The 15,275-nt window shown below is 51.4% G+C and overlaps 1 protein-coding gene across 1 annotated transcript in view; it reads right to left on the reverse strand.

The window, feature by feature from the left end:
* Positions 1-815: 815 nt before the first annotated feature.
* Positions 816-15,275, reverse strand: part of HTRA1 (HtrA serine peptidase 1) — a 54,463-nt gene continuing 40,003 nt past the window's right edge. The window contains exons 4-9 of the mRNA XM_057735022.1: positions 7,806-8,000; positions 6,752-6,784; positions 5,060-5,174; positions 4,366-4,423; positions 2,864-2,959; positions 816-1,528 (exon numbers count right to left, since the gene is read on the reverse strand). Coding sequence (XP_057591005.1) covers positions 1,360-1,528; positions 2,864-2,959; positions 4,366-4,423; positions 5,060-5,174; positions 6,752-6,784; positions 7,806-8,000 — 666 coding nt within the window. The 3' untranslated portion in view covers positions 816-1,359. The remainder of the gene's footprint in view (positions 1,529-2,863; positions 2,960-4,365; positions 4,424-5,059; positions 5,175-6,751; positions 6,785-7,805; positions 8,001-15,275) is intronic.

Here is a 15,275-nt window from a genome sequence, read left to right on the forward strand (position 1 = left end):
GGCTAAGCTCTCAGCCTACAGAACAGACCCTCCACCCTGTCCAAGGCCCCCCTTTTGACTGCTGGCACTTAGAAAGCCTTCACCCTCTGCTCGGGGTGTAAACAGCCTCCTCTATGGGGTGTGCTTCGCTGCAGGCTCAGGCCTGTGTAAACGTCCAAGCTGAAGTTTTGCCACCGCCTTCTCGGGTCCAGCTTCCCAAACTCCTGGAAGCTTTCATGGAGATAAAGGTGCCCACAGATGCTTAGAGCTGCATCTGCTCAAGGACACATCGAGGGGAGCCCTGCTCCAACCTCCCTAAGGCTTAAGGTCTAGATCTACTTCAGAGCCCAAGACAGCTGGAGTCAGCTCCAGCCTGTGCTTTCCAAAGACTCAGGACTGTCCTTGGGTCACATCCTGGTCTCCTGAACCATCTCTCTTTCAGAAGGTGACCTGGTTTCTCTGCGGAAGCTCTGGGGTCCCGCTCTGCAGTCACCCCTCTACACTTGGCCCCGTGCCTTGCCTGGCACAGAGCAGAGGTCCAGAAAAATCTTTGCGGACTGACTGCACGATGTGTGGGGTTGACGGCCTCTCTATGGTTTGAAAAGTTCCAGATGAAAGGGCAACTGACCTCAGGCCTCTTTCATGAAGCCGGGGAGGCCGAGCACAGTGTTCACAGCACCGGTGAACCCCCTGGGATGACTCTGAAATAACTGGAGGGAACTCCAGCTCAACCCACAAGGACAGCGTGGTTTAACGAGCAGGCTGTTGACATTATAATCAATTCAAAGAGACAGCAACCAGCTGTTCCCAGGAAAGAAGGACGCCAGAAGGCAAAGTATGAAGAAGTATTTTAATAGCTCAAACTCCAAGTCACAGTGCTCCCAGTTCTGAAGAGATTCCTAAAAGAGGCAACTTTGGCCATTTTGGAAGCCAGCGTTCACCCTCCCGTGGTCTCGGCATCTCCCTCCTCTGGGTGCTGACTCGGAGGAAAGCAGAAACTCGCCCGGTACCATCCTGGCTCCCCTGGGACCTTCCTCTTATCTATGCGTTATAGCAACAGCCTTAGCTGGACTACGGTGATGACTCGGTTAAAGCAGGAGACAAATGTCGACTGTCAGAGCAAGAACAGTCCAAGCTGGCAAGAAAAAGCACACTGCGTACATGGGCTACAGAAGGGCGAGCTTCTGCCTGCGGGTCTACAGCGTTACACTGGCTCTGCCTGCGGACTATCAAGAAGGATTCTGCTGGCCAGTGTTTCTGCTGAAGGAGCAACATGGCCGTCAAAAGTCTTGGGCATCCGATGCCACCAGCCCAGAGTCATCATGCATCGTCCACTGGAGAGTCTTTGAGGAAAACATGAAGTCCAGCTCATGCCTCTGCCTACGGGTCGATTTCTTCGGGAATCACGGTGATCATAATATCTTCATTGCCCCTGCGGACAACCATGTTCAGGGTGCTTTCCTTCTTAATGACGTCGCTGACGTCGTTGGCGGAGACCACCGACTGTCCGTTGATGCTGATGATGACATCATTTTCCTTGAGCCCACCACTGCAACACAAAGGGAGACACGATTGTAAAGCTTCCATTCCTCCTGGTCTAACTGCCACGAATGGTGATCAACTTTACAATCACAGAGACACAGTTTAGGACCTAAAAGCCCAGGGCAAACAGGGTGGGGTGGTAGTTCTGTGAAAATGTGAACATGACTTAAACCACCAACGGGTTGCATGATTTCCTTTTGAGGTTTTTAGGCCACATCATCAATCATGCCCACTGCAAAAATGCCTACCAGCACTTGTATGATCTCGTCATAGATGGACCCCAAAGGAAATGAGGAGGTACCATCTACTATCCACCATGACCGTGACCAACTTTCTTGTAATAGGTGTCACCACTCAGAGAGCAGTTCCTACAGGGATGAGCTGATGGTTCGACTATGAGATACCTGCTTTGTGCTATTGTTGCTGTAACTTTAGCACTTCTCTATGACAGCATCAAAGAAGCTGTTATGTTCTTCAATGGTCTAGCACAGGGGTCAGCAAATTTTTCTGTAAACGGCCAGATAGGAAATATGTTAGGCTTTGCAGCCAGATGGTCTCCATCACAACAACCCAACTCTGCCATGGTAGTCCAAAAGCCACCACAGACAATATATCATCTACTGAGCATGGCCATGCTCCAGTCAAATTTCATGTATGTAACACTGCAATTTGAATTTCATATCATTTTTACTTGTCCTAAAATACAGTTCTTATATAAATTTTTTCAACCATTTGAAAATGAAAAATCTATTCTTATCCCAAAAGCAGACAGCAGACCAGATCTGGCCCCCAGGAAATAATTTGCTCCCCCCCCCCACCACTGGTCTAGCACTTCTCTCTGGATATTATGTCAGTACAGGTAATGAACTCTGATTGTTGGTTGTGCTACTTCTTTTCATGTTACTTTGATGTTTCCTGGGTTATTTTCCTAGAGGTGTGGACAAGTATAGCCTGACTGATAACAGACATAATTAGGGAAGGCTTCAGGAGGAGATGCATTCAGCAGCCTGAGGTCTCAGCGCATCACTCCTTCAACCCTCTTTCCCCAGCCAGGTCTGTCCCAGAGACTTGTAACAAGTCTGATATCACTCTTTCCATCTGATAACCCTCCTGAAGAGAACTTTTGAAGACAGGAAGCATCCTTTTGCTGATGAGTCCTGAGCTGAACCAGGTCAGAAGGCCTGACCGGCAGAATTGACCAAGGCTGTCCAACTATTTTGTCAAGGATCCTCACAATCATCTGAGCTGATACAAAAGGAACAGCCTCCTGCCCTCTGCCCCCTGCCTTCTACCTCCGGGAAACACAAGGATATTAGGAAAAGGGAAAATAATTCTAACTCACGCTTCTGCGGGGGTATCAGGAATTACTTCGATAATGTACGCTCCTGAAAGCACATCTGGGAAGTCTCGGTGGCGATCCTTCAGCTCTTTGGCTTTGCTGCTCGGGAGAAAGAGCACCTGTATTAGTGTTAAGTATAACGGGGCTCCCACCCAGCTTCTCCTCCTTCCCTGATTCTAACATAAAATTCCTCCAGGGGTTTTGATTCTGCTTTAAATTGCCTGTTTCCTAGAGTTACTGGATAACAGCAAGGGAAGTGTCTTTATTATTATTATTATTATTATTATTATTATTATTATTATTAATTGACAGTAGCTACCACTTAAGGAGTCAGTACAATACAGCAGTTGGCCTGCCTTGGAGTCCCAGCTCTGCCACTTCCTGTGTGACCTTGGGCAGTTGCTTAACCTCTCTGTGCCTTAGTTTTCTCACCTGCAAAACAGGAACAATGCTGTGGGGTTGTCATGAGGACCAGATGAGATCATCTAGGTCCGGCACCAGGCCTAGTGCCGGGCACCCAGCAAGCACATGATAGGTAGTGGGTGGGGTCACCGTGGCTAGCGACCACTGCCACCACCCATTCATGCAAGCTTTGACACGCATGAAATCACTCAGTCATCATCACACACCAACATGCCTGCACAGTTATCGTCATCCCGGAGAGGAGAAAATTGAGACACACAGGGGTCAAGTCATGCCAAGATCACAAACCAGGAAATAGTAGAGCTGGGATAAGAACCCAGGAAGCTGGACCCCAGGTCTTGCTCCCAGACAAGACCTGACACACATTTTAGTCTTGGCAAGCCAGCTAAGAAAGGTACCATTATTTATTACATGTGTCTAAACTGTAGTCCTGTGTTCAAAATTAATAGCTAACTAATCACAATAAATAATTAATAATCAATACGTTCTGCTCTTTGCCGACTTTACCAACAAGAGTTGCAACCAGGCCCTTAGGTACCAGGACTCCTACGATTACAGCAGATTTTTTCATCAAGGTTAAAGCACCAGTATGTTGTGAGTCTGGCAGCCACATACCACAACTTCCACCAGCTCGGGAAAAACAAGCCCATCAGTCATGCCGGCCTAACCGGCATTCCAGGAGCCTCAGCCCGCAGGCGGCACAGCTAAGGAAAGGCAGGGCGCTCTGGGACCGAGGGAGGTGCTTGGGGCCCTCCTGGAATGTGGATTTCAACAGAGCAAGTGGTGAAAGGAAGGCCTGAGGGAGGATGATCAACATCCCGGCTCTTCAGACCTGCCTTCAAAGAAGAGCAGAATCGTCCAGAAGGAAGGACCTGCTCAGAATCCAAAAACAAACATGAAGGATAAAACAAGAGGCCAAGGCTAACAGCCCTCCTCTCTTTCCTAATGTTACTTTAACCAGAAATTGAGCCATCTTGAAGCAGAGTAAGGTTTCCCTTTTAGGGGTGCCCATGAGAGTCTTCCGAAGTTCAGGTTTGTTTTAAATTTAAGACACAGACAGACATAGACGTCCTGTTACCCACCTGGATGTGAGTGACATCATTCGGATGCCAATATACTTCTTCTTGGTGATGGCTTTGCCTGGGGTGACAACAAAAGGACAACTGAAGGTCAGTCCAATTGGCGGCTGTGCTGGGACATCACAAGCCCGGGGGTTCAATCCCCCAGTTTGCCGTGTAGAGTCAGGGCCTCAGGCAGATGACTATTTGAACTCAGCTCGTGGTTCAAATCCTGATCGGGACCCTACTTGCCCCTTTCTTCCCCAGGTAGAAGGTAAACATCACTCCTGCAAGGGACCCTGTTGTGCCTCGAACCCCCAGCCTGACCGTGAGCAGAGGGTCAATAAGCATTTGTGGAATGAATAAGCTCCTTGAATCTCAGTTTTCTCATCAGTAAAATGGGACTAATAATTCCCACCTGATCAGGCAAAGGAATTAAGTGACATAATGAACAATGAAGTGAAATGATGTACAGAAATCACCCAGGATCATGCCTGGTACATACCAGATTGAACCATATGAAACACTCATGATCACAAATCAAAAACAGTCAAACATCTATGACCTAATAGCAAGGGCTTAATAGCATGCATTCCTTTCCCTTCTTGATAGGAAGGTGTGGCTGACCTTCAGGAGGTTGTTTTCCCTGCCCCAAGTGTTGACTGGCAGCCGGGCCCCAGACCTAAATCTCCCGAGGGCTGCCTGGGCCTTGCTTTACCTTTGGCTTGTCGGTCATGGGATTCCGTTAGGAACTTTTTAATCTTATCAGATGGAATTGCAAAGGAGATTCCAGCTGTCACTTTCAGTGTGTTAATTCCAATCACTTCACCATCCTGAAAAACAGATGAAAACAGCTTACTGAATCCGTGAAGGTTCACCTGAAGATACGCATATCACCTGAAGATATGAGAGAGTAGAGAATTTGCATGAAAGGAGTCTTGGAACTTCTTCAGAGAAATGAGTGGGGTGAGGAGAGCTGGAGGAAGGGGGCTCCTGGGTCTTAGAGGAAGAGTCCTGACTTGGGCAATCTCAGCAATGGAAGAATCGACACCCACTCGACTCAGAGCTGAGGGATCACCACACAGAAAGCACAGGGTCAGACAGTTTCAAAATGCGCTTCTGCTCCCTTGGCGTGGAATATGTTTCTAAAAGCCCCCGAGTCCTTTAAGTGGCTGTCCACAGCTTCTGCAGCTCGCATTTCCATTGATCTTAAGATTCCTCCACTGACATCAGGGAGAAACAACCTTAGCGCTCAGGGAGGACAGACTTCATCACCAGGAAAACAAAGCCTCATCTCCGAGCAGCCTCAGGGGCACTTGGGGGCAGCAGAGGGCTCACAATCGCATCTCATTTCCTCCGCTTGTCTCGGACTAGCTTTAAATCATGGAGGAAGCCAACCTACAGGGCGTGCTTCAATTCAAGATAAATGCACAGTTCAGTGAACACCACACCATAGGAAACAATCCTGGAATAACAGGCTCACCTCACGCCATCCAACCATTATTCTGAACACTATTGTTAAAGGGTTGTTCAACTCGGGCTTAGAAGGGAAAACTGCCAGGGGAGTATAAAAGTCACTCCTTGCACACTTCCCGTAGTGCTGAGAATTCAGTTCCCGACTCCAAGGGACCATCCAGGAGGCACTGCCATCCTGGGCTTTGCTAAACAGGGCCTGGATTTCATCACATGTAAATGAGCGTTGGGATAGGTGACCCTGAACTGCACCCTGGCTCTGACCGTCTGATTCTAAGGCTCCCTTTTTTACTCTTAAATAAAATATAAACTTAGGTGACATCTTTGTGAGCAGGGTAACTCCTCATTCCAAGCCAGGTCAGAAGGGAGGGCCCCTGGCCAAGACAAAGACTGTAGATGAGCCACGCCAGCTCCTTAGGCAGCCTGGGGACAGGCCAGAACCACTGACACCTTCGAAATAAAGACCCTCTCTGGGCCCTCCCTGGCGGTCCAGTGGTTAGGACTTTGCTTTCCAATGCAGGGGGCATGGGTTCGATCCCTGGTTGGGGAGCTAAGATCCCACATGCCTCAGGGCTAAAAAACCAAAACATTAAAAAAGAAGAAGAAGAAGCAATATTGTAACAAATTCAATAAAGACTTTAAAAAAATCTTAATTAAAAAAAAAAAAAAGACCCACTCCTTTAACTACTCCTGGGTTGGACCTGAATTCCAATGCCTTTACTTGTAACTCTGAAACGCAAGCATGTCCGCTGGCACAACATTTCCAATCCAAACTCCAGCACGCCTTACTCTTTCCAGAAAAGAGAAGCGAAATTTGCAAGGTACAGTACGGTCACAGATTTCACTTTAAAAGAATTAGATAATGTGCTTTGGCAAATTACATCTGAAAAGAAACCAAAGAAAAAAGACATGTACATAGACTTTTAAAAGGCCTTACCAGGTTTACTAATGGGCCTCCGGAATTTCCATACTGAAATTAAGCAAAAATTAAAAGGTTATAAATTTATGTCATTGCATGGTCCAATCTACTTCCCTGCCTGGCAGGTCCCTGAGTGCAAGTTCTCTCCTAAGATTTGTTCCCAGAACAAATATTTCGTCTACCTAATATTTTGCTGGGAAAAAAAAAAAGGACATTAACAATTTTCAGAAAGTTTTAGATGTAGCTGTGCTATAAACGGGAGATATATATGTACATATATATATATACATATTTTGATATTTTGCTCCAAAGCCTAGAAGCCAACTACAAATTACCACACCTTCCTTCTCTTGGCAATAGCCTGGCTGCTCACTTGCTCCAGTATCACAGCATTTCAAATCTGCAAACCACCCCCCCACATCTATGTGACCTCTATTGCTTGGTCTAGAAATATACGTGGTTTTCTCTATTTCCATTACTTCATGCAGAGCACAAGGAAGTTTGGGAATAAAGCCTACTAGAGGCAGCAAGAGCACAAAACACACTGTGGTTTTTATTTATTAGACAGATGTAGGGGAAAACGCTTTTTAGAAACATCAGTCCTATAGAGAAACAGCTGAAGTGGAAAAATGTGACTTAAAAAAAAGATTCCATTGATGAGATGCTGTGGGAGCATCCTGCCCTCATTAGACATTGAGTGAGTAGACCTGCTGCTCAGACTGTCCCCCAGGCAGTGCAAACACCTCTGGGGGCTACAGAGCCTGTGCCAAGGTGTGTCCCTCCTGCCACAAAGCAACACAAGCAGCTCCAGCCAGGGGTGGCTGACCCTGCAGCCAGCCCATAGGAGGATGGAGAGCTTCTCCGGGCTGCAGACTTTGGCAAATCTCAAGTTCCCATCACAGGAAACCCTGGAGACTGCCAACAGGCTGAGGACCAGCCCTCTGCCTCATCTGCTTCAGGGGTTCACTGGGAACCCCCGGGAAGCACCTTGAGGATCCTGACTCCACTCCTGGTTCCTAAGCCCAGCCCAGCTTTCCGAAATCCCTCCTGACCCTGCCGCAGACGGACTCACGTTGATGATGGCGTCTGTCTGGATGTAGTCCATGTCCGAGTTCCGGAGCCCCAGTTCTTTGCCGCCACGCTGGGTGGTGCTGACGATCCCAGTGGTGACAGTGTTTTGAAGGGAAAACGGGCTTCCGATGGCCACCACGAACTCTCCCGGCCGCAGCTCTGAGGAGCGGCCAAGCAGTAGCACGGGCAGCTTTCCCTGGAACACAAGGTTGGCGTTGCTGCATTTGGTTAAGTGAACAGAATGGATAAACGCACGGATGTCGTGCGATGCCAAGCACAGGGGACTGCTCGTATTCCCCAGGCCTTGCAGGAAACCGAGGTCAGGCCGAACATCCCTTCCCGGCTGAGACCCACCCTTCCCTCCCACCCATGACAATCAATGCGTCATAAGCTGCTGCGGGTCAAATGCACACTGCCGCCACCACACGCCAAGGAAGATGTGGGACAGATACTGGAGGCCAGCTCAGGGTCTCAGCACATCTTGAAGCTATCAGCACAGACTTGCGCTGAAACCTGGAGGCCAGGAGACAGAGAGGCACAAGTTTAGGATTGTGGGCAAGCCTGTCTGCGGCAGTCTTAGAGACAGAAGTCCCAGGGAAGCCTCCAGAGCCCACACCCCCGGGGAGAGGAGAAAGGGTGGACCTGCTCCCACTTATCATAGGCGCACCCCTCCTGGGTCCTGGAGAATCAGGAGTTCTGCAGGCTGGGGGCTGCCCTGACTCAGTCCCTTGCATCTCTGTATTAAGTACACGCACTCCTAGTGAGGGACGGGGTGGGGCTGTGGCAGCAAGCCATCCAGGGCCCCGAGACGCCAAGACCCAAGAGGTGGGCTCTCTCCGTGCCTGGAAAGGTCTTCCATCAACCACCTCTGCTCCCGCCATGGGCGGACTGATTAGCCCAACAAAGCCTGGTTGACCCGCAATGCCCTGTGAAGGCCAGGCAGAGTCAGGAGCCCCTAACTACTCTTCGAACCAAAATTAGACAAGATAATGCCAGCTCGCATCACCAGGGCTGAGAGCTAGGCTTCCATCCGGGAAGGCTCTAAGCTCTCCTCCCTCCCTTCCTCCCTGGAGCCAGGCAAACCTCTGAGTTCCTTTCGCCTTTGTTTCCTGGGTCAAAATGAATAGCTGCTCTGAACAACAACGTGGACCACCCCAAAAAGCAAAGACCCAGGCCTCGTGCTAATTGCAGTGCAAGAATCCTCATGTTTGTCCACCTTGAAAAAGAAGGAAAGAGGAGAGGAGGCTGTGAGTGTGTGGGCAGGGCAGGGGTGGGGGGGGGGAGGTTGGAAACAAGCAGTTACTTTAGCATCTCCTTTGCCAGGGATGGAGCAGACACCAACAAATGAGATGGGGAGATCACTGGGCCCATTTAACAGACAAAGAAACTGAGGCTCCAAGGAACTGGGTGACTTGAGATGGGCCAGGGATTTAAAACTGCAACCCTGAACCTAGATTGTCACCCCCTACAAGGTGCTGAGCCACAAAGACCCCCTCTGACCCCAAATAGGGAAGATGCTGGTCAGGAACATGCTGGGTCAGCAAAGGCATGGAGGAAGAAGGGATACTGAAGAAGGGATCCAAGACCTAAAACTTTAAGGGGCTGCATGAGAAGGGATGCCCCTCAGATCACAGGTCCTAAGAGGCCTAGAAGAGTGCCATGGCCAAGAGCTCAGACCAGGGGCAAAGCGGCCTGATTATATCCTGGCCTGACCTTACATCCACTCTGGTCCTCAGTGTTCTCATCTGGAAAATGGGAATAACGTGGCACACATCTCACTGGTTTGTTGTGAGCATTCAGCAACTTGAGATCGGAACAGCTCTTTGAATAGCACCTGGGTCAGTTAAGCATCATGTAACGGGGGCGTGTAAGCATCCTGTGTTGGGTCTTGTTATTAATATCAGAGTCTGTGCAGACTCCATGCGGGAAAGCCCACCAACGGAACTCCCACAAAGTAGTGCGTGTCCCCCAGCCCTCCACCCAGGAGGATGCTGGCACCGCAGGTCTGCCCTGACAGTGACACTTTGCCCTTGCGGTCGCCTGAGGCTGGCGTGCACGGTACTGCTCTGGAGGGGACAGGCCTACAGCCCCCACTCCCCGCGCTCATCCAGAAGCACGCCAATGAGCTCAGCACGGCCTGTTTACCCTGGGCCTGTGCCAGCCGCCCCTGCCAGGAATGACTTCATCCAACAGCCAGAGCGGGTGAGCGGACAGGAGTCAGGGTCGGCAACGAGCACTGGCCACGCTGGGGGAGGCCTGCCAAGGACGCTACCTCTCCTTTAGGGCCCAGGGACGGCTTTCAGGGCTGGGCTTGAGGGGTGGGCAAGGGGGCACAGGGGCGAAGGCTCCTAGGCTGGGTCCTTCAGGCTGCCCAAGATTACCATTGCTTGTCACTAACTTCAAGGCAAGAGGTCAAGTTCAAACACAGAAAGGTGGGCACAGCCCACCTCAGCTCAGCCACAAGCTGGGCACCACATCAGAAAGTTACACGGCAGGACTTGCTGCGGGGGTCTTAATTAGCATCTGCTCATCCCCCACCCCTGCCAAGCCTCATCCACCCCCTAGGAAAGGGGGCAAGGCCCAGGCCCCACATCAGGGGGTTTAGAAAGCAGAGGGGCCTAAAGACAGAACTCCTGTCTTCCAAGTCTGAGCTCAGGCCCAGGGGATGGAAAAAGGAGGCAAACCCTCTTAGGAAACAGAAGCTGTGAGGATGGAGGGGAGAGACCTCCAGGAAGGAAGGAGAACACCAAGGGCCTGTGTGCAGCTCAGCTGTGCTCACTGGGGAGGCCTGGTCTTGCGGCCAATAAAGGGGCCCAGAGAACCCAGTGGATGAGCTTGGCTCCAGTGCAATGAATCACCGACACTGGAGTGACCACGTGGGCTTGGACAAGTGGACACCAGCGAAATAAGTCCAGAGTCTCCCCAAGAATCAATCCTCGCTTCAACACAAGGGAAAGAAATTTGGATCACAAGTGATCATTAAGCCAAACCTGCACTGATAGCAACACCAAGTATCACCTTATTTAAGCTTTCATTCACTCAAACACCTCCTAGATTCTAAAGGACAAGCATAAGACAGAAATAAGCAAGTGGACACACATCAAGGAGGATTCTTAGATTATGAAGTTTGCATTGATGTGATAGGAATGACCTTTACCTCCCAGGTGAAAAAGCACTTTCATGACCACCTTGGCAGTAGGGCATATTTCCTTCCATTTTACAGATGTGGAAACTGAGGCTCAGAGGGGGAGTGACTCCTCACAGCTCATGAGTAGCCTGGCTCAATGAGAGAACAGGTTTCCCACCTCTCAGACCTTCACTCCTTGTAGGCGTTAACCTGGAATTCTCATTGTAGGCAGAAATCTTTGCAAGGGAGGGAGATGGGACAGAGATGTGGGCCAGGCCAGATTTACAGCTGTTCATGAAGTCAAAATGCCTTTTGGAGGCCATTTGGCCCCTGCTCCCCGCAGGTGCCGGCCGGCCCCACCAGCGTCAGGCTCTCCAGCCTGCTCCAGATCCAAGCGGGGCTCCTTCTCAGCCGCTCTCCTCACCTCGGGCCTGTCTGCTTGGCACAGCTACACCTCTGCTGGCCAAATTCCTACTCGGTAATTGAGCATTTTATTCCATAGCTGTCTAGACACCCGCTCCACGGGGAGACTCGGGGGAGATGAAACGCAGATACGGCTAGAAGCGCCAAGGCACGCCTCAGCCTTGACCTGTGGATGGGAAACCCCGGGGCCACCCGTTCCCGGTTTAACCCCGTGCGTAGCTGTCTGCAGGCTGGTTCCCGCGACGCCCACATCAAAGCCATCTCCGGGCTCCCGGCAGCAGACACTCTGTCTGAGCCTCCCTCTGAAGCTCTGAAGCAGCCCAGCCACAGGCCATTTTGGAGATGCCAGCCCCGCTCCTAACAGCCACTGCCTCTCACCATCTCGCTGGAGCCTCGCAACGCACCTACAGAGTAAAAGCACAGATATCCATCCTCCCCTTGGCAGGCGGGAGGAGCAAGAGTGGAGAGGAGGAAGTACGGGGCAAACATACGGCTCCTGTTCCTTGTCTTCAGATTCTCCAGCCATTTGGGCGGAAGGGTGGAATGCAAGCCAAGCGCGCAGCAAAGCAGGGGTGGAGAGCTCATATGGGGCCAAAGCTCAACCCCGAGACTCCGGATCAGAGCTGAGAAGGAGCCCTCGGGCCCCACCAGGAGAGCCGGTAGCTGGCATTGTCCCAACCCTTCCAGGACGAGAGGCGTCCCAAAGTGAGTCCATCATACTACCCGTTCTCAAGGTCATGTGCCCGCTCCTGGGAGGAGGAGCCCAGGAGGCCAGTGGGAAAGAGGGGACGTCTAGGTTGAAAGGCACACCATCCCCGGTCTACAAGTGACTCACTTGTGCTAAACGCCAGCCTCACAGCAGAATCAACAAGAGGGGCTGGAAGGGAACACGGATCCCATGAACCCCCCCGGGTTGTGGGCCATGCCACCCAGGTCGATGGAGAAACAGCCCAGATGAGGGTGTCAGAGTCCTGCGCGTGGACTCCAGACGTGCCACGTCCAAGTTACATCACTAACTACAAGCCGTAGGCGGGATATTAATTGTGTGAGAGATTTACTGTTAAAACTTGGAAGAGGCTGGTGCGTAGCGTGATTGAAGAAGGCTCTTATCGTTCGTTTAGATGACAACAAACAAACAACAACCAGCAAACCTGGCAGCACCGCTCCCACGAAACACTGCCTACGTGAAAGAGAACTTTCTCAACAAGCACGCACTGAGGACGGGCCTGCCACAGGGAACACGAAAGATCAGTGAAATCCACCCGTGCCCTCCAGGCTTACTGTCTGACGCGGGGGCGGGGGGTGGGGGGACAAAAACCAGCAGGACACACAGTAGTAAAAAGAGATAAAATCCATCTCCCTCCTCAAGGGCAGCTCAGCCTTGAATCTTCCATAAGGGCTAAATATAGATCAACACTAAAAATGATTTGGGGCCATCAATTAGGGTTTTTTTTCAGCTGCAAGTAACAGAAAACCCAATGCAAGCCACCGGCTCAAGGGCAGGGTGGTGGCAGGGCTGATCACTTCAAAGGCTCAAGGACAATGTCAAAAAGAAGCTCCTTCCTTCTATCTGATACACGGCATCCTGGACTCATGGTCACAAGAGGGCCACCATCATTGCAGGCATGACATAAAGATGTGACAACGCCCACTGGAAGTAATAGACTCTTTTCTCCCTTGCATGCCTCTTCAGAGGAGCTGAGAACCCAGAAAGGCTGCAGGTCATCAACCCAAGTCTGGTCATAAGGTTACCCTCAACCACCTTTTGGCAGTGTGGGATCATGGCCCCCATAACCGCCTTTACCCTCAGGATTTGCCTGAGTTGGCAATGGTGGGGGGTCAGGAGTGGACCTAAAACAAACTCAGAGCTGTGCCAGCAGAGGGGAGGAGGAGGGCTGCGTGCTGGGCCTCCACCAGAGCCCACCACAGCTTGGGAAAAGGGTTCCTTTTACAGTGGTGATGCTAATACACGTCTGGAAATGGCTGTAAGTGTATATTCCTCCATGCAGGGTTGGTTGGTTTGTTTGTTTTTTTGGGGGGCGGTGTTGGGGGGAGCAAGAGGAGAAGTCTGCTTCAAAGGAAAGCAATGGTCACGAATTTCCACGGCAGTCAGCGCGAGACACAAGGGGTCCGAGCAGAGCCTTGCCCGTGTAGACGAACCTCGCCTCTGTTCGGGCGCCCTACGTGCCTCGTGCTGTCCCGCGGGCAGATGGGACCAGCCCCGCACCTGCTCCGCTCACCAGGGGACCGACGGTCCCGCAGCTGGTGCTGGTGGCACCGAGAGCCCAGGTGTTCTCCCCAGCCCCCTCCGCCCGTCGCCCAGACGCTCGGGGCACACAGCCGCCACCAGAGAAGAGCTGCTCTGCGCCTGCCTCCACGGGGCAGGGGCAAGAGACAGGAGCAGAGACGACACACAACAGGGCCACGGCAGCTGAGGAAGTCAGAACGGAGGCCGGCCAGAGGAAGCCGGGTCACACGTCCTCGGGGTGAAGGCCGAGGCCACGCTGGTTGCCCGGTGGGAGGCTGAGCGACCCTCGGACAAGCCCCGGTGGGGGTGCAGGCGGCCGGTGTGGCCCTGCCTGCCTCACGGGCTTGCTGTGTGGCCTGGGTGCCCCCGGAAGCAGTGGCTCAACTGCCGGTCCCCACAGGGAAGCCAAGCCCAACTAAGGGCCCCCCCGGGGGCTTGTCTCAGGCTTATCCTCCAGCAGCCACAAAGGGGGGTGCAGAGCGAGGACAGAGACAAAACACACACACACGCTCCACACACACATGCACCACACACACACGCACCACACGCACACCCCACACACCACACACCCCCCACACACCACACACACACCCCCTACACCACATACACACACGCACCACACACACGCACACCCCACACACCACACACACACACCACACACACACCCCCTACACCACATACACACACGCACCACACACACACCACACACACCCCACACTCACACACCACACGCACCAGACACACACAAACACCACACACACACACCACACACACACCACACACATACCACACACCACACACACCACACACACACACACATACCACACACACACACACCACACACAAACCACACACACACCACACCACACGCACACACCACACACACACAGCACACACACACACCACAAACACGCCACACACCCCATACCACACACACAGCACACGCACACACCACACACGACACACACACACCACATACCACACAGACCCCACACACACCACACACACCACACACACTCAAGGCCACCTCAGCTTCCAGGTAGCCTGGGAGCACACAGTCCCAGGAAGCAGGACATCCGTATTAACGCACTCTGACCTTGGATCACTTGATAGACTTCTCTGGGTCTCAGTTTTACCACTTCTAAAATAAGGGAGTCAAGCCTGGTGATGTCCAAGGTCATCCCAGCTCTGACAATTAGGGATCTTTCCAGAAGACCTGGTAGATTTCCAAAAAACCTATTAGCATACAACAGTAAAATTGGTGAGATCAAAATAAGCACCAGAGTCCTTACTAAACCTCTTTTCATACGACTCCCCAAAGGGTCAGCTGATCCCTGCAAACTCTTGCAGCCACAAGAGGAAAGGGGATTCCTGGAATTCTCCAGATGCTGGTTCAGCCAGCAATCATCTAGAGCTGACCTAAAAACAATGACCCACCAACATTTCAGCTTCTGGCCACCCTGGGTTTGACCTAAAAGCCCTTTTGTGCACTCCTCTCATTGCAATCTCATTCTCTAAAGTTTGGAAATAAGGGTAATAAAATGAACCAGTAAAACTAAAAGAAAAATTGGCAACTTTTTTTTAACCTCATGATGCAAGTCAACTACTTCTTTCTCTTCCTCGCAAAGCATAAACTACTCCTGCTACCAAAATATTTTTGTTGCTGAATCTGC

This window comes from Hippopotamus amphibius, chromosome 5 (genome assembly GCF_030028045.1).
Source record: "Hippopotamus amphibius kiboko isolate mHipAmp2 chromosome 5, mHipAmp2.hap2, whole genome shotgun sequence".
Classification (NCBI taxonomy): domain Eukaryota; kingdom Metazoa; phylum Chordata; class Mammalia; order Artiodactyla; family Hippopotamidae; genus Hippopotamus; species Hippopotamus amphibius.